This window comes from Fundulus heteroclitus, chromosome 9 (genome assembly GCF_011125445.2).
Source record: "Fundulus heteroclitus isolate FHET01 chromosome 9, MU-UCD_Fhet_4.1, whole genome shotgun sequence".
Taxonomy (NCBI): domain Eukaryota; kingdom Metazoa; phylum Chordata; class Actinopteri; order Cyprinodontiformes; family Fundulidae; genus Fundulus; species Fundulus heteroclitus.
The window spans coordinates 8637816-8665579 of NC_046369.1; the positions used below are offsets into that span (position 1 = coordinate 8637816).

The 27764-nt window shown below is 37.1% G+C and overlaps 1 protein-coding gene across 1 annotated transcript; it reads right to left on the reverse strand.

The window, feature by feature from the left end:
• On the reverse strand, positions 1 to 25849 carry ptprc (protein tyrosine phosphatase receptor type C). Its single transcript, XM_036141654.1, has 33 exons — positions 25267 to 25849; positions 20262 to 20279; positions 19048 to 19065; positions 17059 to 17286; positions 16783 to 16908; positions 16586 to 16612; positions 16113 to 16382; positions 15792 to 16028; positions 15593 to 15706; positions 15208 to 15339; positions 14947 to 15097; positions 14720 to 14724; positions 14381 to 14533; positions 13510 to 13718; positions 13340 to 13400; positions 13119 to 13227; positions 12811 to 12848; positions 12155 to 12264; positions 11897 to 11987; positions 11329 to 11405; positions 10833 to 10869; positions 10647 to 10744; positions 10300 to 10425; positions 10014 to 10171; positions 9315 to 9450; positions 6338 to 6487; positions 5982 to 6072; positions 4825 to 4961; positions 4519 to 4644; positions 4298 to 4420; positions 3999 to 4156; positions 1838 to 1973; positions 1 to 985 (listed from the first exon to the last, which is right to left on the reverse strand). Exons 1-33 carry the CDS (start codon positions 25328 to 25330, stop codon positions 644 to 646), a joined length of 4056 nt encoding a protein of 1351 aa, XP_035997547.1. The 5' UTR covers positions 25331 to 25849; the 3' UTR covers positions 1 to 643.
• Between the last annotated feature and the right edge of the window lie 1915 nt (positions 25850 to 27764).

A 27764-nucleotide genomic window follows, 5' to 3' on the forward strand; every position in this document is an offset into this window, starting at 1 on the left:
ATATTTTAATAAAATATTGTTTATTTCTGCAGGCAGGGAGAATATAAAACAAAATTTTTTCCGGTATAGCACAAAAGTTGGAAATAATTAGTCCCTTTGAGAAGTTAAATGTGAAATCTCTTTTTGGAATTCATTAATACTTTAACAATAAGCAGGTTTGCATAAATAAAACATTTCTTATTTTATTTCAGGAAGGAAATACAGTAGTACATAATGAATTTTGAACTTAACAGCTAAACTATTGCGATATATCACATGTACAATATGTAAATGTAGACTGCTGTGTGTGTGAACGGCAATTAGCAAAAAACCAAAACATAAACTAAATTAACCCTAGACAAACTTAGAGTAACCAACCAAACTGTATTTATGCGCCACCGTTTTGTTAACTTTTACAACACTGCATATTTATGGACCTTAGTTTGACAACAGCAGTTCTAGTAACTTTGCCTGCAGGAAAAAAAAAACTAACCTTTTTACTCAAAATGTTTATAACTTACAGTAAACAGCAATATTTAATCTAATTAATTCTAATTTCCACTCAGACTCATAATGAGTTAAATCTTTACAACGTTTATACATTCATAATGTAATTCTTATAAAAGCATTAAACTAAAGCATTGAAAGGCTCAGGTATTGTGTCTCAGACCTCCACAGTGACTGTGGGACCGTTGCTGGTGTCCTCCAGCGGCGTGGACTCCGTGGGGGCGCTGGTGGAGCCCGCTGCAGGCTCCTCTTCCTTCTTCTCCTTTTCACTGTCAGCCACCAGAGGAGTGCTCTCTGCCTCCGCCTGTTGGTCGCTGCTGGTAGTGCTGGCTGGCTCCTCAGCCTTCTCCTCGGCTGGCTGCTTCTCTGCTCCTGCCGCTTCTTTGGTTTCGTTGACAATCTGAACGCTGTCGGCGGCTGCAGCCTTCACTGGTTTCACTTCTCCGTTCTGGACTGGGAAGGCGCCCTCTAGAGCCTTGTAAAGGAACTCGTACTGCTCCTGATGGTGACACAGATGAATTTTAAAGGGAAGCGGAAGACATACTGCTGCTGCCGAGGCTTTCATTGGAGAAGAGCCTTATTATGAGTCTCTATAACTATGACTATTAAACAGGTTCAAAAGTTCATTCATAGAGGCAACAATTAGTAGAAAAGCAACATGTATGTTCATTATGCTATTTTGAAGAAAAAAAAAGACTCAAAATGGAGGAACTAGTCATTTTATTTAACATTAAAATGTCAAATTTCTCTTTAGTTTTGTCTTTTTGTGATTGTTCTATTAATGCAAATGCTTACCAAGACATTTTTAAACGGAAAATGTTCTGTTTTAATGGTGCATCCAAAGCTACCATCTGCCTTTAATCAGAAATATTTATTTTGGAGACAAAATAAAACAAAGAACAACAACAGAAATCTCAGAGGGTAACGGCTGAAATGCCACCTCTGTTTTCTGCATAAAAATTTTCATAGGTCTTTAATATATATATATATATATATATATATATATATATATATATATATATATATATATATATATATATATATATATATATATATATATGTGTGTGTGTGTGTGTGTGTGTGTGTGTGTGTGTGATTTTACTTTACTTATTTTAAAGGTATATATCTATTTGCAAAATCATTTAAATAATTTTACATGAATTTGAAGAAAGTCTTGTGCAGTCGTTACTTTCTTCAATAGTGGTAATAGTAGTGACAATAGTGTAAGTTTTAGAAATGTTTGCTTATTTATTCATGTACACCTCATGTTGTTGTTATAATAAACATAAATAAATGCATTGTTTCATTCGTCTAAAGATTAGTTTGAAATGTGCGTGTTGCTTTAAATTACCAGGCTGGAGATCATCCCCTTCCTGTCCTTGCGTAGAGTTTTGACCACTTGGAAAACATCCACCAGCTTCTCAGTCTCTGCGCTGTCCAGGATGTTCCACAGCGCACAGAAAATTCCCGAACGGGTCGATCCGTCACTGTGGAGATGAAGCACACTCTCCATCATTACATTCAAGTTACAGCCGTCCTATTGTCATGTTTATTGAATTTAAAGACGTTCCTTTGAATTAAACTTGAACCTTCCAGTATTTTCTGATTCATTGTGAGTCGGCTACAATAAATATTGCAAAAATAAATGAAGGTTTCAAGTTCCATGTAGACCTGTAAATTTTTTCCACTTCGTCTCTTCATGTTTGTGATCAACTCAGAGTTGCTCTCAGTACTTCTCTAAAACATATTATATGTTACAGTAATCTCCAATAAGATCTGTTTTTCGCTCTATTGTGAACATGCTACATGTGACGTACTGGTAGGAGATCGCTTAATCTTTAAAGTGGTATAAATCAGTAGGTCTTGTTCTGAAAGAAAATATAATCTTTCGGTGCATTTACTCAGTTTATGCATTGTATTTACATTTTTCAGAGGTATCTAATAAGATAAGAACAACATATGTGAAGTGTTAGGGCACACTAGCTCAAGGTTTTAGTATAATTTTATAGTCAAGAGCATTGGGTCAGATCAAAAAATAAATCTGGACTATAAATTACAGAAAAGCAGCCAAAGAAAGGACAAACATGTGGAAATAGTAAAAAATCAACAACCGTGTAACACCACCTTAAAATCCAAAATGGAGCCTAAAAAAATAGAAGTTTTGACTTACAATTTATGCACAGTTTTTCTCATATTGGTAATGCTGCTAATGCTGGTATTGCTGCAGTCATACTTTTGGTCAGTTAATTTTTTCTTATTAGCTCTACAAATGGAAAGCTAGCGTGCCTTCCCTGTTAAATATCTCTAGGCTAGAAAATTAAATTGCACTAAAAACATTGAACACCGCTCTTCATCACTTCCTTTTGAATGATTGCTCTTTAGTTTGAATTTGAATTGTTTTAAGTGATTATTTCATGTGCAAACAAGGGGTCTTTTTTAACTTAATGTTTTGAAGTCAAACTGTAGAATATAATTTATTGCTATTGTTTCACACACTGAAAAACAGCTTAGACTTTAAAGCAAAAGCTGCAGCAATTATCTGTTAGGTTTCCTTTATCAAAATAAAGCATCTACTTTTGTTCAAACTATGAATTTAAATAGTTGACCGCTGTCTTGAAACAATCCCTCTGTATTTTTGACCTCGGTAATTACCTTCATCTGCTGCTGTTTCATCTTAGTGTCTGAGCCAAATGAAGGACAACATTTGACTGCAGCTGCAATCCGATTTTACGTCAAGACTTTTGCTTCCTTTTAATGCCCCTGATGTGTAGTTTGAAGTAAGGCTTTAGGTCCAAACATGTAATCATGGATAAAATGACTGCAGATGAACTTTGAGAGTTTGTGTGGTTTGGTTTATCCTCCATTTTAACATTTAGATCATAGTTTTAGGAGTTACATTACTGTAGTGCAGTCAAACTCTCGCGAGTAAAGCTAAGACTGATTATGTGTAAAAAAGTGAGACTTACTAACACAAAGCATTGCTGGTATCATAAAAACAATACTGGTCAGAGAACTGTAGCAGAAATTAAAATGTCTAATCTGAATGCTGCTACAATTTTTTTAATTCATAGTTTTGGTCACAGGCTATCTTTCCCCATAGTTGTGTATTATAGATAGACTGCGCTCTAGAAAAACAGCCTTTAAATTGTTCTGTAGGTTTCTCCTTCTCGCTGAACAAATCTATATACAAACGCTACTATACGAAGACCAATTTAACTAGGCGAGTAACTTGGACTCAATTGGGCATTGGTCTCTAAGTCTGCTTTGAACTAGCTTCTTTTGATTTAAAGTTTTTTTTAAATATATTCAACAATTTCAGATATGGAAATGAAAAGCTACTACAAGCTTTAAGGGTATAAAAGAAAAACAAAAGTTGTAAAGATGATATGTGTTCTTGATAAAATTTGTTTTACTAATATTGACAAAGTATTTATGAGATGAATGTTTAAATATGCTTTTTTCATTTATATCTAATCACTGAAGAAATGCCAGTTTCTGGGAGGTGGTCTTACTTGCAGTGGACGACTATGGGCATCCTCTGGGATTTGCTGCCAACACAGCTACTTCTTATTTCCTTAGTCATATCTATGAGTTCCTGAGGTTTCTCTGGCAGATCTGTGCCCTCCCATTTCAGGAACTGGAAATGTTTCACTTGCCGACTCTCTTTTCGCTGTTGACAGAGTTGTTTTGTCTTGATTAAGCCAGCAAATGATTTAAAAATTTCCCAGTAGAATTACTGGGTAATAGTGATGATGTAATTATATAATATAAAAAAAAAACTGGAAATCAGAAAGGCCAGAACTGGTTTTACCTTGGCATGGCAGACCTTCATGGTGCGGATGATGAAAGTGGGCAAAATTTCTGTATTTGAAACTTCTACCTCAAAATCTCCAAACGTCTCCTTTTCTTTACTCCAGTAAGTGGGTTCACCATCCTGTCAGCAAAAGGAGATTGAAGAAAACAAGATAACATACTCCAAAACACCATATCAACATGTGTAAGGATGTGTGATAAGAGGTGCATTGTGCTTACCTCTTTGTGCTCTGAAAGCATGATTATAGTAGAGATTTTCTTCTGGAAAACCATCAGCCAGAAGTCAGCGAAGGTGTCTGGCATGGGATCCTGGGCTGTGATCAGAGAGCGTGGTCCCCAGTAACCCTGCACGAAAGCAGATCAGCCGTTCAGTTCAAACTAGTAGAAAGTGATGCAAGAATTATAATAGAATAGAATAGAATAGAATAGAATATTATAGAATAGAATAGAGTATTATAGAATATAGGAAAACACTCTCATTTTGTGAGGAATGGATTTACGAGAAGCCGATATATAATAGCTTACATTAATGTGGGAGGCATTGATGTATGTAGTGGAGTCTTCATCTTCTTCATCTGATGATTCTTCCTGCTCGTCTTCTTCAGGATCGCTGTCCTGACTGTGCTCTTCCTCTGTCCTCAGTAACACTCGATTATAGTCATCTGAAAATCAGAGAAAAGTATGTTGAGATACAAGTGAAACACGTAAAAACATATCATTTTGAAGAAACACAACCGAGACAGATGTGTTGGTGCATCTCTGTAAATCAGATTTTCGCTAGAAAGTTTTTCCTAGCCAGTGAAAGCCGTATAATATATATATATTATTCACACACAGAGTGAACCCAGGTTGCTTTAATAGCAGACTTCAGCTTGTCGGCATTGTTTTTGGGATTGCTCATCACCATCTGGACAATACTCCATAGCTTTTCGATGGGGTTTGGGTCAGACCAGTTTTTTCGCCAATCCAGCAGTCATTAGTCATTAAAACAGGTAATGGTACTTGTGACCATGTCGGCAGGAACCAAATCCTGCTGAAAAACTGAAATCAATATCTCCATAAAGCGTGTCGTGTTATAAACTTTCACAGTAGATGTCTGTAGATGGCCTTTGTACTTGATGAAACAGAGTGGACCAACATTAGGAGAAGAGATGGCTCCTCAGATCATCTCTGACAATGGAAACTTCACACTGGGCCTAAAGTAGCTGGGATTCTGTGCCTCTTCATTCTTTTTTACAAACTGTAAAGCTTTAATGTCCAAATTAAACAAATATATTTACTTGCATCTGAAAACAGGACTTTGACTGGACTTTGCCTCACAATCCCCTCAGGTCTTGAGTTATGCCAGTTTCTTAATGGCCTTTTTTATACCGCACTTCTTCTTTCCACTCAACTTTCCATTGACATGCTTGGATACAGCGCTCAGAACAGAGCACATAATTATTTAGTACACTATCATAAAATCTCTGTATTAAACATCTGTTTTCTGATGTTATAATAAGATCTGTGGAGAAACAAACTTTTGCATTTACATTAGCCGTAAGCCGGATTCATCAAAAATTAAGTCTGATCTGTTTTGAATCTGTATAACATATGGGTTTCCCTTTTGGAATTGGATTACGGTAATAAGTAAAATTTTACAAGATATTTACATTTAAGACGTCCCTGTAGCGGCTACTTACATGGGATAACAGATGAAAAGCGGTTCTTCTTCTTGTTCTCTTCTGTGACCCCCGTGTTAAATGTCCTCCAGTTTCTGAAGGAGGGCAGACGCTGAAACGCAACACAAGTATTTTAAATGGTTTAAAATGAAAAGTCAACAATTTTCAACTAAATATTTTCCATGTAAAGTTGAGCCTAATGAGAAGGAAATCAGACTAATAATGACTATTTAGTAATGACAAAAGCTTTTTTTAATTATTTCTAAACAAAGTATCTCTCACTGATTGCAAGTCGAACTTGCGGCTAAAGTACACTCAGAGAAAAATAGTTAAGTAAGATCAATAAATCTTTTTCAGATGTATAAAAAAAAACATACATCAAACTCTTCCTCCATTAGGGTGGGTTCGCTGTCGGAGTTTTTCTGCTTGAGCGTGCTCAGCGTGCTGTGCAGCTCTGACAGGGGGATCTCCGTCTCTCCGAACTGGTTGTGCTCCAGCAGAGCCTGGTGGATCAGGATGTACTGGGCCTGCATGGTGGCACAAGAACTCACATCAGCCCCGAATAACAGACAAGCAGCAAAGCATCGACTGATTTACTGCATTCACAAGTTTAACTGATCTGTGATCGAACTGTGATCGAGTGCGCAAACAATTTGTGAAGTTTTTTTTTCTCTTCTTTTTTTTTTTCTTCGTGTCGCTGGTTTCACTTTTAAACACGCCATCAAACCTCAAAATGGCTGACTCATCTGTGTAAGATCAGAAATTACTTCCTTTCTTTACAAAATGCACATGCTTGCTCAGGTAACGGGGCAGGAGACGACAGACTTTATTTTGCATTTTACATTTTATTACGTTACAATCCCAAGTCTTTTATTGGGATTTTATGTGTTAAACCAACACAAAGAGGTGCATAATCAAAATGATAAATGGTTTAACCTGTGAATTGTACTTACATACCCCCCTGAGTCAATGCTGCTTAGGACCTTTTTTTAGGAGCAGTTACAAGTGTTTTGGTCTGCGTCTCATTCAGCTTTGCACATCTACAGATTTCTGGACTATTCTTAGCAAAATAGCTCAAGCTCGGTCAGATTGAACAGAGAATACATACGAGCATCAGTTTTCAAGTCTTGCCACAGATCCTGGATCAGATTTAGTTCTGGACTTTGACTAGGCCATTCTAACACATGAGGATGCTCTGATTCCAGGCTGCATGCCTAGAATTGTTGTCCTGGTGAAAGGCAACCCTACCACTAGTCCTAAATCATTTTTAGCCTCTCTAACACCCCTCCAGTATTGCAATGCATTTGCAGATAAAAAATATTCATACTCCCCTACAGGTTTAGATTTATAGTAAGCCTAACCAGAGCAACATGTTTATTCTAACTGCAAAGGATATAGATGAAAAAAAGACAGCAAAAAATAAACAATTTCTATGTTTTACAAAAATCTCATATAAAGGGCAGAGATAAAAAACATTAGCCATAGCCTCTGCAAGTTGTAAAACCTGTGGGAAAACTCAAGGGCCTACTTTTTGTCAGATAATCTGTGCTGTTTTAACCCTCGTCTTTGTGATTGACACTGCTTTAATCTGGGTATGAATTACCCTGATTGACCGTGAACAGTTATTTTCACGGGTGAAAAGAAGCGGCTGTCTGCCGTTGGCTTGTGGCGAGTCAGGCCAAAACGAAAGAGCTAAGTGAGGACCTGTGGCTTCACATTGTGGCTGCTCACAACCCAGGAAGGACTGCAAGGCCATGTCTTATTTGGATTCAAGTTCCAGTGACTATAATACAAAGTTTAATTAAAAAAAGACAACAAGCACTGCACTGGTAAGACTGATGGCGTGAGGTGTGGAAAAAATAATCCAGGGATCACCGCCAAGGCCAATCCTGAGGATAACAGACCCTTTCAGTGGCATCATCTCTAGACAGACAATAAAACAGACTCTGCATAGGACTGGACTCCATGACCACAGACCAAGGAGGAAGCTACTCCTCAGAGTAAAAAACACAAAAGCCCGTTAGCCTTCTTAAAATCTCATCCAGGCAAGGAAGAAGACCTGTGATATTCTGTTTGGTGGTCGGATGACACTAAAAGTGGATTTTTTTGGGACACAGAGTTACAGCCTTCATTTGACGTAGAAATAGCAGAAGCAAATAACACCGTCCCCGATCATCATAGTGGTAACGTGATCATTTTGGGTGTTTTTAAGCTAATGGGAGAGACAATCAAAATCATGGATATGAAAAATACTAGATCAAGATTCCCAATGACATCAGGCCTTTTGGAGTGATCCTTGGTATCAGAAGCCATTGGATCTTTTGCATGGTAACGTTTTAAAGCACAAAGATGAAGTGGTTTAAAAATATTAATGTTTACAGCGGTGCACCCAGAGTCCTGACCAAAACCTGATGGAGTATCTGTGGAGGGAGCTAAAGATTAGGGTGATGGCAAATTTAGAGATTTGGAGCTCATCCCCAATGACTGAATGCTGTAAATGCCAATAAAGGTTTTACCACTAGTTTCTCAACAGGGTATGAATTGTTTTAGAAATACATTTTTTTGCTTTAATTTCTCGTCCTTATGTTAAATAAAAGTAGGGAAATATGTTTTTCTACAATGAAAAAGCCTTGTACATTACCATAGAACATTTTGGTAGCCGCGTGTGTCATTTCGGATTAGAAAACATCTTGATTAAATAAATGTAACTTTAAATCTAAACTTTCTAGGCCTATGAGTAATTTTGGATTAACAGTAGATTCATACATCTTGCCATAAATCATCTTCCCTGCCACGGCTGTGGAAACGCCTCCCCACAGCATGATGCCACCACCATGTCTTTATACCAACAGTAAATTACCCAGGTGGACTTATTTCAACTATACAATTTCTCCTGAAGGTAATTTGTTGCACTGTATTTGTGTCTTTGTGCAGGTTGGAGGTGGAAGAATAAAAGTTGATGAATGCATGAGGACCTTTTTCATAGTTTTATTAGCAAAATAAAAGTGCTACCATTTAATCCCCTCAGAAAATACATTTAAAGACATGGTTGTAATGTGACAAGTTGTGGAAAGGTAGAAGTAGTAGTTTTTGCAAAATGGTAAATAATTTTAATGTTAGATTGAATATATTTTGATTTCTTGTGTGTATAATATATTCTTCTTTGTGTCTGAAAAGCATTTAGTGCTTTTTCTTTCTTGTTTTATGTTTAAGCCCCTCATTTGCTGCTCTAATTTGATTTTATCACACGGTTATAATTTATTTCGTGCTTTACTTGTGCCAAACTTTTTTGTCAATTCGGTTTTAAACGTGCTTTATGAATGACGCCGATTGGATGCTGTTTACTGGTCCTACCTCCACTTGAACCATGAGGCATCTTTGTCTTCGGAGCTTGACAACATATCCGTAAATGTCCACTCTGCCCTCTGCTTCCAGGCCCTCCATCATGGCGTCGATGCCGATGTAGGTGCCGGTTCTACCGACTCCAGCGCTAAAAAGAGCAGAAAGTTATGCAATGTGTTAATTTTGCACCGCATTTATATACTCCACTTTGTGTTAAGGTGCATTGCAGAATTAAAATGGGGAGTTAATGGGGAGTTTTTCTTCCCACTGTCGCTTCATGCTTGCTCAGTATGAGGGATTGCAGCAAAGCCATGGACAATGCAGACGACTCTCCCTGTAGCTCTACGCTCTTTCAGGAGGAGTGAATGCTGCTTGTCGGGACTTTGATGCAATCAACTGGTTCCCTTATATAGGACATTTTTGACCAATCTGTATAATCTGACCTAATCTGTATAATATGATTGAACTTGACTTTGTAAAGTGCCTCGAGATGACATGTTTCATAAATTGGCGCTATATAAATAGAATTGGATTGAATTGAATTAAAAGCAAAGAAAAAGGATGAGATGAGGTCATTGTTATGATATGGTCTTATGGGAGAGGCAATATTTGAATCAGGCGGGTAAAAGGGGGTGAAGAGTTTAAATGGTGGAAATACATTTAAGCAAGAAGCAAGTTTTAAATGGCCTTTTATCTGGAGGTTTCACTTGCCTGCAGTGAACAACGATTGGGCCGCTGAAGAAATTCTTGAAGGCATTGACGCGGCGTCTCAGTTTCAGGAGGAGGTGTGGCTCTCCTGGGACGCCGTGGTCGGGCCAGCTCATGAACTGGATGTGAGTCACTTCCCTCTCCGAGTTCTTCTCTCTTTTCTGCAGGCCGTCACACGTACAAACACACATGAACCAGACATGAACAGCCGTATGAAAACCTCTACTCATCTCCGTGTGCGGCCAGAGGTGAAACTGTTCCTTTATCGGCGTATAAAACACAGACTCACATTAGTCAGGCTCAGATGGCGAATGGTGTAATCTGGGCAGTGGTCTTCGGAGGTCAGCTTCACAATGAACTCCTCATAGAGCTCAGTCTCTCGTTCAGGAGAAGGCCAGTACTGGGCACACTTGGTCTGCAAAGCAACAGGTTTGGAGCTCATAAAGTAAAATGTGACACATTTAAACCAAAAAAAACTGAATGACATTTACCAACAAAGTATGCAAATCTGTCAGGAGTAGAAAGTTGGCATAGTCATCTTTATTCATCTTACAATTAAACCATCAGTTTGGAACCCTTTTCTTGTAAGATTAAACATTTTTAGTTAAAAATATTAATTAAGATAAAGGTTCTCACCCTGTTCCCTTCCTCGCAGCGAGTAACCATGACAATGATGGATGACTGCTGCTCCCAGATCATCCTCCAGAAATCACTCACAGTTTCCTCTTTTGGTCCTAAAGCAAACACACACGGATGCAATATGATGCATGTCAAACTGTGTGGGCATTTAAATGGTCACAGCAGTGGAAACTGTGACTTTACCTTGAGCTGCGATGTATTTCTTTGGCTCCTTGTACCCCTGCAGGAAGAAGAATGTTGTGGTCATAAAACCGGGATAAAACCTTGTTGAATGATACTTATATTTCTCTAACAAATATGATGTTGATGTTAAGCCTAAAATTAGTCATACCTCCAGCAGATTTAGATTTAAAATTTATTTTGAAAATGGGATATGGAAAAAGAGCTAAACCAATATTCAAAGGAAAAGCCTTCTTATAATTGCAGACCAGCTTTTTGCATGTCTCAGCTGATGCCTTTGACACATGAAGATCTCCTCACTGCCTCCTTAATCTGTAGTTACCTACATAGATTCTCTATCAGATTCAAGTCAGAGCTCAGCCTAAGTCATTTCAAAACCACAGTAGTACATCCATTCAGAAGAAACATTTTGGTAAAAGGAAAAAAAAGAAAGTTTAAACCTAAGTCTGCCAGGACTATGAATATATTTGGGCTCAACTGTGTTTGAGGTTTAACGTACATCAATGAAGCTGGCGTTGATGTAGTCACACCCTGCTTCTCCGTTTCCTGTGGCCAGTTGGACGCGGTTATAATCATCTGAATGAGGGAACAAAAACCAAAAAAATAAAGAATACATCCAGCAGATTTTAGTATCGAACATCCATAGAAAACAAGAGGAGATGTTTTTTTTTTTTTTTTTTTTTTTTACATTTCTGCATCTTTAAGGTAAATTTTGAGGTTCCTTAATGGCAATAACATAAATCATCAACATTTGGGCATCAAGAGAGGATTTATAGATCTAAAGCCTACCTTGGTAAAGCAAATATGTTTGTCATTACAGCCAGAGGTATTTACTTAGCATGAAGTTGGACATGATGAGGGAAAAAATAAAAAAATAAAAAGGAGGACAGGATTTCTGATTTCTGGCATTAAATGTAAAGAGCAGAATATTAAGCTTAACTAGAATGCCCAAATCATTCGGTTATGCTAAATGTATTTCTGCAGAGTGTGAGAAGGGTCGCCTGTGAAGCAGCAGCCCAACTGTGTTAGCTCTAGCTCACGGTGCTCGCCTCATTTCTGTCACTCACATGGCAGGATGTCCACGTAGCGGTTCTTAGTGGTGTTGCAGGCCTTCTTGGCTTCTTTCACTGTGTATCTGGAGAAAATTCTGGGGATGCTCTGCAAACAAAAACAGGTTTTATGGAGAAAAAAAATATTCCCAACACTGTAAAATTCACACTTCCATTATTTATTACTTGAAAAAGTGATGCATATTCTATAAAAAAATACAATATATATATATATATATATATATATATATATAAATATATATAAAGAGATGTTACCTGAAACTCGCCCAGGAAGAGCCTCCCTTCATCAGCAAGTTTCCTTTTGTAGGTTTCCAACAGCAGTTCTGCTGCAATTGGCTCAACGGGCATTAGACTTTCTTCATCATCTACGACAGGAAAACATTTATGTTTAAGGAAAAATTCTGCCCATTTTAATGTAAGACTCATCATGTGTAGCCAGAAGCTACTATATAGCTTAGATTAATCCGTGATTAAAACAATAACGTGACTAGATTAAATAGTGTGTTTGCTTATTTTTAAGCTTTGTTAAAAATTAATTCCTACATACAAATTGACGTAGACCAGTGGATGTTTTAGGGAAAAGCAGAAATTGTGACTGAGGTGGATTATTCTGACTTAATTTATTTAAGTGTTTCACTTTAGGTTTTATTACCTAAACCTTTCTGCGTAACACAAAGGTCAAAGAAGTATACTTTAGTTGGAATATTACATTATTCTCATCCCTCAGCAGAGATTATACAGATGGTCAGACAATCATAAAAAAAGACAAAAACAAGACAGTGACATATATATATATATATACTTATAAATATATGTAACCTAAGTACACAAAAGGGTTATCACAGTTTAAAATAAATAGTACAAGACACGTAAGAATACACCAAACTGAAGACAACACAAACAGTACTCACTCCCTCTGTCAATCAGATGCACGTTTTCAGTCATATCACTGCAAAGAACAGAGAGAAGAAATGTCTCAAAAGAAACTTCTTTCATACTGGATCTGGGGTGGAATTTAAAAATGGTAAACAAGAAAACTTTACAAAATTTTAAAATAAAATTAAATAATCAGCAATTTGTTAAAACCCATAATGTGCTTTATAAACACATACAAAGGTTTATTAACAACCCTATTTTTTAGGACATAAAACCGGGTCACAACTAAAGAAAGAGCAGAAGAAGCCTGACTCCTGGGAAAAAGAAGAACAAACATCCTTACTGTGACTTTCTGCGTTTCAGAACGTAGATCTTATAGAGGACCAGACAAAGAGCAATAGTGGTGACGATGATGAGAAAGACCAGAAATCCAATTAGAGCTTTGTCATTATCTGGAAAATATGGATTAAAAAATTTAAGCATTTAAGATAAAATGTGAAGAAGTGCAGATGGAGTGAGTAAATGTATAGAAAGAAGTGTTGAATGAAGTGAAATGGCACATACAACGAGTTGTAACTGTTACTGGCGCAGCCTCATTCTTGTAGTGTCCGTTGAAAGTTACAATCTATAACAACAGAATGTTTATAATTAGGACACATTATAGCATTCACTGGAAAAATGAAGGATTGTAAAACTGGGATTTCCTCATGAAACCAACAAAATTTTATACAAACCTTCACTGTGTAGCTTGTTAAGTAGCTCAGATCTTTAAATTCAAAATTACATTCACTGTTTTCTTGTTTGCTGTTAGGAACATTAAGAAGTTTTGCAATGTATATTTTCTGTGGTCCTTTAAATTGTATATTTTTGGGTCCACATATCACTTTGATCGCGTTGTTCTCTGAAGGTTCTGCCTCCTTGAGCTCCGTAACTTTGTCTGGTACTGTTGGAGGAAGAGAGAGGATTTAATAACTAATATAATTGCAACATTATATTTTCAATTATTCACAGAACAAAGATAACTTATAAACATCAAGTTCATGGATTTATTAATTATGCCAAGCCTAGTTTGATTCTCTGGGGAAAACTACTTTGTTAATATTATTTTCTCCACTATGTTATAAAATGACATGATATATGTGATCCTGGGAGCTCAGTCTAATAATGCTGTATATTTAGACTGACTCATTTGTTTAATTAATGTTTACATTTTTGTTGGTGTTTGTTTAAATTTTCATCCAATTCCTGTTTTAAAAGAAATCCCAAAAACAAAATAAAATTTTTGTGAATTAATGAAAAACCTGATGAAAGAATTGGGACTTTCAAAGAAATAAGAATTCAACTGATTAGCAATGAAACCCACATGACTTGAAAATAAATATCTCCTGATGTGAGATTTACTTTTTCTCACCGAGTCTGTGAAATAAATGTATTATTTCGATCATTAAAGAAGAGTTGTTTTTTATAAGAGAAAACACGTTAAATACCGCCAGAAAAACAAAACAGTAAAACAAACAAATTAATGACAAAGTTTCTGTTAAATTATTTTAAAGCTGTTAGTATTTGCAGACTGCATTAACAACAGATATTTTCTTGGTTACTTACTTCCAGGCTTAGTCAGGATGTCAGTTTTGTGCTCTTTGAAAGGACCTTGACCAGCATAGATGGGACGGACTTTACATGTGTAATCTGTGTATGCTTTAAGTCCTGTGATGTTACACGTCCGTCCAACAGGTTGATTGCTCTCCTTGACTTTCTCTGTAACATAATTTCCACCAACAGATTTATGATTGATTTAACAACAGCAATTGGTATAAAATATCTTTATAATCATGATAATGATTCATGTTGATGTAAAATAAATCATGAAGAAGAGTTTGGTCTGTTTCTCAAGTTAAACATTGAGTTAAGAAAACATTTCCATTAAAATCCTCCACAGGTCACTGCTGCTGAAACCCTGATAGATTAGAGTCAGAGCGTTACTGATCACATCTGGTTATTTCAGAAATCTTCATCCCCTCATGTAAGTTGTGTACAAGAGACAAAACTCATAGATTCACAAATTTTTCACATTTTAGCTAATGTTCATATATTTGGATTAACCTAAAGCAAATTAGTTAAAAGTTGTTTGATGTAAATATACTTGAGAAAAGGAGATGAAATTATTTCACTTACTTGTCTTGACACCCTGACAGCTGCAGCTATAAGAGAGTTTCTCCAGTTTACGGAGAACACCTTGACATTTTTCACTTGTTGTTTCCCAGTTCAGCTTAAAGGAAGTATCGGTGGTTGAACTGTTCTTCAGGTTTATTATTTTAAAATCTGTTGGAATAACAAGAAGTGAACAAAGTTCTTGTTGTTTTTCTCTCCAAACTGTGTCAGTATAATAACTTTGTTCTTCTTTCACTGAGATGCAGTAAATACCAACACACCACAGTCAATGTTGAAGTGGACCGGTGGAGTTGTCTTGTTGATGGAGACATTGTTGTTCTTGATGAGACCAGTACAGCTGTAGTCTGTGAACGGCTTCATGTCAAATGGTTCAACGGAGGTGTTGTCCTCTCCTGAAGAGACACAAACATGAGATCATCTCTGCAGTGACTGCTGTCTGGACAACAACACTGATCAGCTGATGGCTTTAGTCTTTACAGACATATTTTGACACATTTAGAGAAGATAAATATTCAGAACTCATTTACAGAGAGAAACATTTTGATACAACAAATAATTTTGATTTATCGTTAAGGAAGAATCTGTGTCTGAGGTTTCTCCTGTAAATGTTTTTAAATGTTTCGGACAGCTGTAGTTTTTACTCACCTGAACATTTGTACTCAACGCTGAGATCTTTACAGCTTTGAGGAAACGTTGCATTAATATGTGCAGGAAGTTTAGTGGGTCCAGTTTGCTTTATGTCATTTGGATCAATGAAATCTGAAGAAGAAAAAGTACCAGAGTGATGTAACTAATATCACATCAACAGGAAGCAGATTTTTAAAATTAATGTTTTTGTACATACCAACAGGAACATGTTCACTGAGGGTAAAGGAGATTTTTGTGCAGTTTGGTTGGTGGAATTTCAAAAAAAAATCTGAACAAATGTCGTCATAAGCAGGTTTGAAGCGATATGATCCATTGATAAATTCTGCAGCTGAAACCTTGTTGTGCTTTGATTTTAAAGAGCTGATGTCCCAACCACTTTGGTAACAGAAATATCCAGAAGGGCAGGAGGCATTTTTTGTAATGTCTTGATGCTCTGAAACACAGACAATATTTGTTCCAGTCTTTTTTCAGTAAATGAGACGACTCAAGATATGAGAATATTTAGTATTTTACTCACTCATTCCAGTCGTTGTTGTAGTTTTATTGTCAGTTTTGTTACAGGGTATCTCTGTATCGTTGATCCAAATAAGTGTAACATTTAGCTCATATTCAGTGCACGGCTTCAGAGGTTTGATTTGATGAGTTGAGTTTTTGTTGGAGAAATAAACTGTGTCTTTCCTTTCAGCCGGACCTTCCTTCTCATCAACATCTATGGTGTAGTTACCAGCAGTAAAATCTGTCATCTGAATCCGGAAACCAAACTGGATCGCTTCAACACTGTAAGAACCTGAACAGCAAGAGTTTCACATTTTAGCTTTAAATAAAACCACAGTTTGGAACTCGTTGTGTTTATTTGTTGCCATGAAATATTAAAATAAAAGTAATTTCTAACCCTTTGTAAGAAAAACTTATTTTTGTTAATAGAGATAAACCCAGAAAAAAAGCCTAATTTAATCAACACATGTGCATGACTTTAAATGTGATACTCACACTTTGGATCTGTGCTGGTTTTAGTTGCTGGAAAACAAGAGGGAAACATTTAAAAAGTAAAAAAAAAAATAATTATACATTCTTAAACCATCTGAAATTAACTGTTACCTGGCCTCTGCAGCTCCTAATCTGTCATCTAAAGTCTAATCCTTGACAAACTCTCAATAGAGTCTAAAATAAAGATTTAAAGTTCCAACCTGTGGTGGCAGCCGGTGATGTGTTTGCTTGAGTGCTTGGAGGTTGGGTGATTGTCTGAGGAGATGAGTGGTTGCTTGAAGCGAGTGTGGAAGAATCATTTGAGGTGCTTGCAGGTGAGGTATTGACTGCAGGTTTGAGAGCATGCTGAGGTCACCATGAGGCGGAAATGATCCACTGTCAACTGTCTTACCTTGTATACTTCTTTACTACTACATTTACAACGGAAACAGTAACACAATTTTCCCAAAACTGCAGACTAAAGCTGAATACATTACCCGTCACATTGGCTGAGGAGCTTGACTGAGACGGAGATTTTGAGGTTGTGGACGGAGAGGTGAGTGAAGGTTTGATAGTGGTGAGAGAGCCTGAGGCTGGGGTTGATGGAGCTGCTGTGGTGGGTGGAGGTGAGGCGGCGACAGTCGTCTGAGGAACTGGGCCGCTGAGTGGAGGTGAGGAGGCAACAGGTTGCACAGAACCTGAGCCAGTGTGTGGAGGTAAGGTGGCTAAAAATATAAAAATCAACTCAACATCATTATCAGCCCTTTGTACAGAGAAGAACGCTGCATGTAGCTGAAGAAACTGATCCTCTCCATCCTCTACGTCTCATAACACATTTGTTCAAAAATTAATAAAAAATATAATGGATAGGTGATAAAAATGTTATTTATTGCTTGAGTCATTTTAATCTAGATAGATAAATACAATAAATTCTGTATCTTGAGGGAAAAAAGCCCCAATAAGTTTAAATACTTACACAATGTCTACATTAGTTAACCCTAGAATTAACATCATGATGCTCCTTCTCTTAAAAAAGAAAGTTGTTTAAACTACTAATGAACCACCCTAACATCATGAGAACGACTCATAAAAACATGTTTTTAATTGTCCAGGCCCAAACATGATGTTATAACGGTTAAACCTGAACCACTGCACTTCTACGTGGCGAAGCAGGTTTATCTACACAGCATCGTTCAAACACAAGGCAGCCTGAAGCGTTTTACAGAACATTACAGGGGAGACAGAAAGAAAATAATAAAGCATAAGCACACAAGCATTGCATTAAATAAATAAGTGTTTAATTCGCTTCCTTGGTCTGAATCTTTGATCTAAAAGCTGTTGTGGAGAATAATGTTTTCAGTCCTGATTTCATGAAACCAGCATTTTCTGCAGGTTTTTCAACGTGTTTTGTCCAGAACTGAGGAGAATAGAAACTAAATGCTGCCTCCCGTTGTTTAGTTCTGGTTATGGATGCACAGAGTGAGCAGGTCTCTGAAGACTTGAAGGTCCACGTGGTCAATAGTTGACAACCGATTTGGCATGATCTTGGATCATTTGGTTCTTCAAAACTCATCCTGGACTTGTAGTCATAGCTGTCATCTGTATTGCAGACCATTAAGTTTTTTTTATAGACCAATATCAGCGTTTTAAAATCTACTGTTTGATCAACTAGAAACCAGAGCAGGGATTTAAGGAATGGGGTGATGTGATCTATTTTCACAGAGAAGGATCCATAGATGACTAATAGTCTTATATATCCAACTTTATCTATAAGATAAGATAAGATGAAATAAGATCTACTTTATTGATCTCACAGTGGAGAAATTCACTTGTCACATTTGCTCAATAATCAAAAGAAGGTGCCAAAAGGAGGAAAAGGTGCATGAGGTATATCATAACCTCTAGGGTTAAATATGTTGTTAACAATAACCTGCTGAACCACAGCTGTAATTATTTATTATTGTTGAGACTTTTTCAGATTAAAAGCTTCGGTAAAAACGGCTGCCTGTAAAAACTGCACCAAGAGATTGTTTCCCCATGGCTTAAAGTTTTATTGTTAGACCCACACAGAGGTGGACAGCAGCATCATGCAGCACATTTGCTTCAGCAGTTTGTGATGAAAAGAAATAATCATAAAACTTTGGCTGTGAAGCTCCAACTGAAAGGTGACTTTGCTTCTTCAGACTTTATTTACCTCCGTCTTAGCTTTGAATCCAGGAAAGAAAAGCTAAGCAAATTAGTTGCACAATATGAACATTTTATGGAAACATACATTCAGCACCACAGAAAGCAGGTTCAGGGGTTGCTCATTTCAGTAAAAATGTTCACCAGGTCTGAGTCTGGTTCTTCTAAATGAAGAGACGACAAGAAGACGCAGAAGCTTAGCTCGATGCTTTAGACAACATGAAGCAAAGCTGAAGGCTTTTAGGAATTAAAAAGATTACATTCAATCATTTCAGTTTGCTTAGATATGAATCAATACTCACTGCTTGAACCATTTTGGCCTGGAAATACAAAAACAAATTAAAAGAAAATTTAGTTTTATATTCATATTGCATTTAATATGAATAATCGTATAAACACACGAGAGCAAAGCTTTCAGCTTCATGTTCTTTTTGTTAAAACAGTGTAAAACCCTTCGTAGCCTGAAAGAGGAAGATGGACGACTTATCTGGATGAGGCAGCTCTGTAAAACCTGGATGGTTTGACAATGTATGTTAAAAGGCACACATTCGCGGGTAGCATTAAGAAAACGTGAGGCCTTTGCTATTCATTCAATGTTGGGAAACCTAGAAAATAAGCAATGGAAAGTGGGAATTATGGCTCAACAAGGCACGTTTTTAACTTAATTTATATTTAGGGATCCTTTTTCGTTGTCTCATATGCCAACTTTGGTTAAAGTGGATTAAAATAAACAAAAATATTAGCTCAAAATGTTTCTTTCTTTCTTTAGCACAACTGTCACAGTTTTAACCAGTAAAACAGGCAATTAGGGAACAGAAAAGTGATCTTTGACATAAATAAATGTCTGTGTGTGTGGTTCTCCACGATGACACACCTAACCAACCCTAGCAGAAAAATACTGTACAGTGTGCTAAAAAGCAATGCATTAAATAAATAAGTGTTTCATTCTCTACATTGGTCTGAATCTTTGTTCAAAAGCTGTTGTGGACAATAATGTTTTCAGTCCTGATTTTAAGGAACCAGCATTTTCTGCAGGTTTTTCAACGTGTTTTGTCCAGGACTGAGGAGAATAGAAACTAAATGCTGCCTCCCGTTGTTTAGTTCTGGTTCTGGAGCCACAGAGTGAGCAGGTTTCTGAAGACCTGATGGTCCACGTGGTCAATAGTTGACAACCAACTCACATCTATATTTCAGACCATTAAGTTTTTTTTTTATAGACCCACAGCAGCATTTTAAAATCTACTGTTTGATCAACTAGAAACCAGAGCAGGGATTTAAGGACTGGGGTGATATGATCTATTTTCACAGAGCAGGGTCTACATATGACTAATAGTCTTATATATCCAACTTTAACAGTAGGAACCATATGGATCTATGTGTCTCCATCTTCACGACAAGAAGACGCAGAAGCTTAGCTCGACGCTTTAGACAACATGAAGCAATGTTGCTGCCTTTTAGGAATTAAAAAGATTACATTCAATCATTTCAGTTTGCTTAGATATGAATCAATACTCACTGCCTGACTCTTCTTGGCCTGGAAATACAAAAACAAATAAAAAAAACATTTAGTTATGGATTCATATATCATTTAATATGAAGAAATGTATAAACACACAAGAGCAAAGCTTTCAGCTTCATGTTCTATTTGTTAAAACAGTGTAAAAACCCTTCGTAGCCTGAAAGAGGAAGATGGGCGACTTATCTGGATGAGGCAGCTCTGTAAAACCTGGTTGCTTTGACAACACGACAGAAACTTTGCTATTTCAGTGAGCAAACCACCACTTCCTGCCTTGCACTAACATGTAGACACCCAGTAGTTGCTGTTGTGTAAACCACCCCTCATGTATGAAAACTAAACAAAAGACAAAAGTTTGGACAAATCTTTCATTTTGGTCATTTGTATGATGTGTTTTGCGTCTCTGCTTTCAGTTCTCGTCGAAGTTTGTGCCTTGTTAATTTTTCTTGATTTGTTTAAACACAATTCAAAAAGAATAAAACTACTTTAAGTGATATTTTAATGGATGATATGAGCTTCCCACAATTAATATCTGGTTTTTGTCCGGTTTTCTCCTTCAGGTCCTCCTGACAGAAGCAGCGAGCGACGAACAAAGATATAATCGAGGGACTGTCAGACAAAGAGAGTCAGGATGTGGTTTGGTGCGTTGTTGTTTCGCAGCTATGAGCAGAGATGCATGCTGCGTGCAGTGACATTTCACCACCGCGTTCAGGCTCATTGTGTCACTTATTAGAGCATTGGTGAGAAATGATTCAGTTAGTTAGGGATGAGCTTGGTCGGTTTCAGATGGGAAACATTGATCCTTTTAAACAGAGAAAGATTAATGAACATTTAGCAGAAACCTCAGTTAGTCTTACTTAGTTTCAGCTAATTACTAAACAAGGTTTAATTAGCTTTTAACTAGTTCTTCGATTAGTTATTTAAAATGAGTAATGCCTCAAAAAAACATTCAAAAAGGACAAGATTATAAGTCTTTTTCTATATTCGTTATTGGATCATTTAAAACTATATAATCATAAGTCACCAGAATACATACCTACAGGTTTTATAAAGGATAAATCATATGTGTAACGCCCTAATTTGTTTGATTAGCCTCGAACATAAACAGCAACATCGGTTTCTGCATGTCTGGGCCCTTAATGATAAGGTTGGACAAAATGGATGTTCAAAACTTTATTATGATCTAACATTTATTGCCTTTCTCAGGGTTTTCCGTAAAATAATTACAAGGTAGTTAGTTACCACTGAATCAACAGGCAATCTTTACCTTTCCTTGTACTTAGAGACCAATTTTTCTCATTAATACCTCTGATAAATAAACAAGAGCTATTGAAAATGAAGATATGGCTTGAACAAACCAACTAATTAAAAAAATATTTTTGTTAAACACAATAACTAACAAATATATATATATATTGGAAATAGATCAAAGCGAAATAACAAAATCCTCCAACCCCATATTCAAATTTATGGGGTTGGAGGAAAGTGGTTGTTAAATGTATTCATTAAAAAGTGTCAACAATGGGACACATCACAGTGAAAAACCAAAGCAGGTACATCATTTTATATGCTGTCCAGTTGCCTGAGTTAAATTATAATTAAGCCCAAAATCATTCATTCCCCTGGCAGATTTAGATTTACAGTTATCGTCCTCATCCTATTGAGAAGTTTGATTGTAATATGAACAGATAGAGACATCTCTCAGAAGATCACAAAACAATATGAAAGTTGGGTAAGTTTGGAAAAAAAAAATAACCTTATCGTTTCGTATGTTGTATTAATTTTAAAAAGCATGTAAAAAATTATTATACCCTTTGTAACAATTGATGGGGAATATTTCTTTATCGGGAATACATCAATCAAACCTTTGGTATACACGTTGACCAGTGTTTTGCATGTTTCTGCTGGTGTTTATAATTATTTAGCTTTGGAGATGAACTCCACGTCTTTCAGTTGGAGGGCCTCCTTACTATCACCCTAATCTTTTGCTCCCTCAACAGATCCAAAATAAAAATGTTACTTTCTGTCAGAAGAAATGTGTTGGGGAAATTTAGATATTACTTTAAACATATATGTAGATATATGTAAATTCTTAAAGAATAATGTGAATTGTTGGTGATGTATTGAAGAGGTAGGGTTTTTCTATTGATAGTATTACTACTTTACTACTTTATAAGCTTAAATTTATGTTTGACATTTGCAAAAACACTTTTACACCCTTTCTCAGGACTTTGCAAAAGGCATAAATGTTGGTAATCAATATCGTATTATATAACTATGTGAATAACAACAAATGTGATTAAAATCTTAAATTTATCAGCCAGACATTTTCACTACATTAACTTATGTAGTCCAGCTGACCAGCATTAATTACTGATTCAGTTCAGTATTGTCTACTGTTATGATTATTTGGGCACCAAATAGTTGAGGTTTATATGATTGCTTACAAAGCAGATTTCTTGTTTCGCTACTTTACCACTTACATCAAATATTAAAAAAAGAGAATCAGGATTACTTGTTTATTACCTGATTATTTGTATTAGTATCTTTCAGCTCATACCCTATTTATAATTAACCCTTCCAAATTTAAGCAAAAGGAAGATGAATACTGTAACGTAACAATTATGATGCTGTCATTGACTATTTGTTCATTTATTAGCAAATTTTCTACAAAATTACATTTTCCAGATATTTCTAAATAATTTTGGGGAAGTTTTTTTTCCTTTTTTCTTACAGTAAAACATTTATCCTGTCTAACGTTAAGGCATCTATGCATCATTACCAGCTTGTATGAAAGCCCATAAAACACAAAGCAAATGCTACATTAGAGAAAGTAAATTAAAGCCTAACAATCTAAACGTGTAAAGAATCAATAAGTAAAATGTCTTCTGCCATCTTTAAATATTTGTTCCTCTTTTTCTTTAAGACAAACCCATTTCAGCTGTTTGAAGTGAATCATTTACAGTTTTAGCTGTCCTTGATGCTCTCTGCTTCGCTGTCCGTGGGGCAAAGTGTGAAACGAAGGTGTGATTTTGACACTTTCAGGGTTTTATGTAAGCAAGATTTAGAAGTTGAAGAAAACAAAAGAAGATTAAAGGCCAAACATTAAAGTATTTGGCGTAAAAGCAGCTAAATCACTAAACTACCTGGATTAGGGCAAATTATCTGTAAGAACACGGTTTAAGTGCGAAGACGAGTCTCGTGTTCTAGTTGTCTCTGTTCACTTTCAGCCTGTGGGTGCATTTTTTTTTTTATGTTCTCATGCCCTCCCTTTACCATATACACTCCTTGTAGAAAAGGCCTTTAATTACGCTCAACATTTCTGACCTCACTTCTTCATTTTCAGAAAGTTCCCATTTCTTTGTCACGAAAACTAAAGCCTTAGATTGCCGCGCTCGCCCCGGCCTCGCCAGGAAGTCGCGGCAGCCCAGAATGGAACAAGGAAGTGGTCACAGCTCTGTCCCGCTGCAGCTACTGCAAAATGTATGTTAAAAGGCACACATTCGCCGCGTAGCATTAAGAAAATGGGAGGCCTTTGCTATTCATTCAGTGTTGGGAAACCTAGAAAATAAACAAGGGAAAGTGGGAATTATGGCTCAACAAGACACTTATATTTAGGGAGCCTTTTTTGTTTTCTTATATGCCAACTTTGGTTAAAGTGGAATAAAATAAACTAAAATATTAGCTAAAATGTTTCTTTCTTTCTTCAGCACAACTGTCACAGTTTTAACCAGTAAAACAGGGGATTAGGGAACAGAAAAGTGATCTTTGACATAAATAAATGTCTGCGTGTGTGGTTCTCCACGATGACACACCTAACCAACCCTAGCAGAAAAATACTGTACAGTGTGCTAAAAACAAGCGGCAAACTCTGACCCTGGCTGCGGATAAAGACGCCAGAGCCAAATACAAAAAATAAAATAAAAAAAAAGAAGCATTTTATTTCAGCTCGTGTGCAGAGACGTCTCGCTGAAAGTAGGAGAAAAGACGTTTGATGTGTTGAACGGTAGTGGAACTGTGAGGGATGCTGCAGGCAATGAGGTGAGCCTGCACACCTTCTGCATGCATGCACGCACACACGCATGCACACACACACACAGACACACGCATGCACACACACACACACACACACACACACACACACACACACACACACACATAGATGTTTATCTTAATCCAACATTGACAAAGGTTGAAGTGAAGAGCTTGCAGGGACACACCCCATACAAAAACTATCATCTTTGATAGACATGCATCCCCCTCCACCCTCCACCCACACACACACACACACACACACACACGCACACACACACACACACATGCAAACTTACAGTGCATGCTCACACCATCACACACATACACAATGTCAAAGCAGAACAGAAACATGATTGCAAAAAATCCCTTCGCTTTTACGCCGTGTTTTAAGGAGCATCGTCTTATTAACTGAAGCCTTTGATTGAACATCAGTGTTTATTCTTTTGCCAAAGGCGGCTGATAAAACCTGTCACTTTTCAGCTCCTCACATCTCGCAGACGTGCGGCTCTACTGTCTGCCGTTCGCGGGGTTTGGAGAAGTTTAAGAGAGGTGAAGCAGCACAAAAGAGGAGACGCAACTCAAAGGTTTGATATACTGTAGCTTGTCATCTCTGCCCTCAGTTTAAATGATTACATTTTGTTCGCTGATGTTTTCCGCTTTTTTAGCTTTTGAAAGAAAAGCTGATGACAGAATCATGTCTCACGCGGAAAAAAAAAGAAAAAATTATTCACCTTTTACCATAAACATCATCACACACACCAAACAACAATCTGCTGCAAGTTCAGAAACTTAACTTGGGAAGTTAGACATCATCACGTCAATGTTTTAAAAAAAAAAAAGTAAAAAAAAATACTTTTTTAGACAAGCTGTCAGTTGAAAGATCCAAAAAGACATTGTAACATACCACTTCCCCCCTCGCAACCTCCTCACAAACACAGCTTCGCTCTTAACATTTCATATGTGTACTTACAGCGAGCCAAACCAACCATCAGGACCCCGGCCAGCAAGATCTTCAGACCACGGAGACCCGCCATGTCCGGGGAGTAAGGGTGTGTGTGGTCACCCACGGTTTAAGTCGACTCAAGTCCAAGAGAGGACGAAGAGCAAATCGGACGCCAAACCTAACCGATATTTCTAATACGAAACCCCCTAAACGTTGCCTTATTTCAAACTACATTCGTTTTATCGGTCTTATCAGAAGGCGCAGCTTCCTGGTCTTGTTCCCCAAACCCTAAACCTTGCTTCTGGTTTCAAGTGAAGCAAATGGGAGTGATGTCACACAGCGAACTGAAGGCCTGCCTTCACCTTGGCTCTTGGTGGCAGGAAGTTTCATTTCAGCTACGCCACCAAGAACAGGAAGCCATCGCTTGTCTGATCTTCGCTTGCTTTTTGCTCAAGTGTGAAAACGCTCTGACTTCCCGACCAAAAAAAAAAAAAAATCATCTTCAAGGGGCAGCTGCTAATTTGCACGTTTTAAAGCATTCTTAGCACCGACTCTTTAAAATGACAGATGGGCAATTAAAAAAATAAAACGCTGCACAAAGCATTGAGGTCTTCAAATCTTCAGACTTTCCTCGAACTAAAGGAGCCTGAAGTAGTGAAACTTCTCAGAGCGGCTCTTTGGTCCCTCTGACTCCTCCTCACTGAGACGCTTACACGGGCCCATCGATGCTCGCTCATGCACTAACACGCTCTCTGCAAGCTGCGGCCCTTTCACTTGCACATTTTCCCCCATGTTTTGATTTCCCGCTCTTCAACCAAATAGGCTGAAGAAGAAGACGAAAAAAAAAGACGACCATGTGGCCACTGGCTGCAGGAGGGAATATCTTCATTTCTGCTGCTCATTTTGTGTGAAATAGCTTCATTTATGAGTGCTTTTAGATCACTTCAAAGTCATTGATCGTGCAAGCTGTTTGATCATCACGCTTTGCCCCGGAGCTTAAAATGCTTTACTTCTGTTTACATACACAAGAAAATGGGGGATAAAAGGGGAAGAAGAGGAGTTAAAAAACACTCTCCGGGGAGTGAGGCTCTCACACCGGGTGGTGAGCTGACGTGAATCCAGATGAAATGCAGCTTTTCATACGGTTTAATGCAATAATACACAGAACTCCTTTTTAGAGCCTAGATAATTGGAGTTGAGCTGACAGAGTGTTACTTGATCCTGCCGTGGGTTTACACCAGGCTCTGCATGGTGGCAGGATGATATGAATCAAAACCATATCCTGTCATACATCTAATATTCTTTTTATTTATATTAAAGAAGAAAGTTTCTTTTACAGCTACAATTCAGTGTAAATTACTTTCAGATCAAAGCAAACCAAAAGACACCTTGTTTCTGGCAGAAAAATAAAGTCACATTTTTTTTGTATGAAGCTCTAAATATGGATTTCCTTTGAGACTTATGAAGCACATGATAATCGGCTATTTTAATTTCTGAGACTTTAGCCTTTTGTATTCAGGAAGTGGCTCTTAAGCAAGCAGCAGCATGTTTGAGTGACTAAAATGAAACAGTTTTCACAGCTTTCAGGTTTAACAAGTTAATTCTGAGAAAACTCTCCCTGCTGTTAATTTTTTTTTCTCCCCTTGAATGAATGCACAGAAATTTACTGCAACATATTCTCACACTCTAATTCTCCACATTAGAGCAGTGGTCCGGCAAAAAGGGTGGCAGTACTTGTTGTTTATCAGGGCTGAAGTTGTTGCCACAAAAATAAAATAAAATAAAATTAAACATTAAAAAAATCCCAAGCTGTATTGTTGCATCTTCTGTTAACATGAACGTGTGTCACTGGATGATGCAATCACATAGTACAATTGGCTCTGTTTTCAATTCTCTTTAAAACTATTTCTTTTTAAATAATGTGATAATTGACCTATACAGACATATAATTAAAGTTGAAACCATATACAGCTGTGTACAGAAGACACACAACCTCCTTTGTCTCCCTGTCTGACTATCAGACAGTCACTAGCGATGTTTCATGCACAAAATTTCACAGTCGGATTAAAATGTATTCTGATTAAATAATTGGATTGTACAATTTATATGGACAGACAAAACATGAATTCAATGATAATGTGAATTTATATGCACCTGGCTTTATTCAGAATAGAATCACTCTGACATGTGCAGTTATCAAATTTCCCTAAAAAACAAAAAAAAAAAACAAATAAAAAGACACAAGAAGAAGTACTTCTGTCTTTGCCAAACAACAAGAAATAGCAAACAAAGCAGTATTAGACGTGTTTGTTTATCTTCCAAGTGCCCAGGCTGGATTTGCACGATATACTAATTATGATTGAAACATTACTGAGTAAGCAGCAAAATTGACCTCTTTTATTTTTCCGAACACAAACGTTGTATCAGGAGCCCCGACAGTTTTTCTTCCTAACGTATTTCCGGCACTCACCGACGCAGAAATACGTCACGTTTAGGTCGGGCGCACATTTGCACTCGGGTCAGTT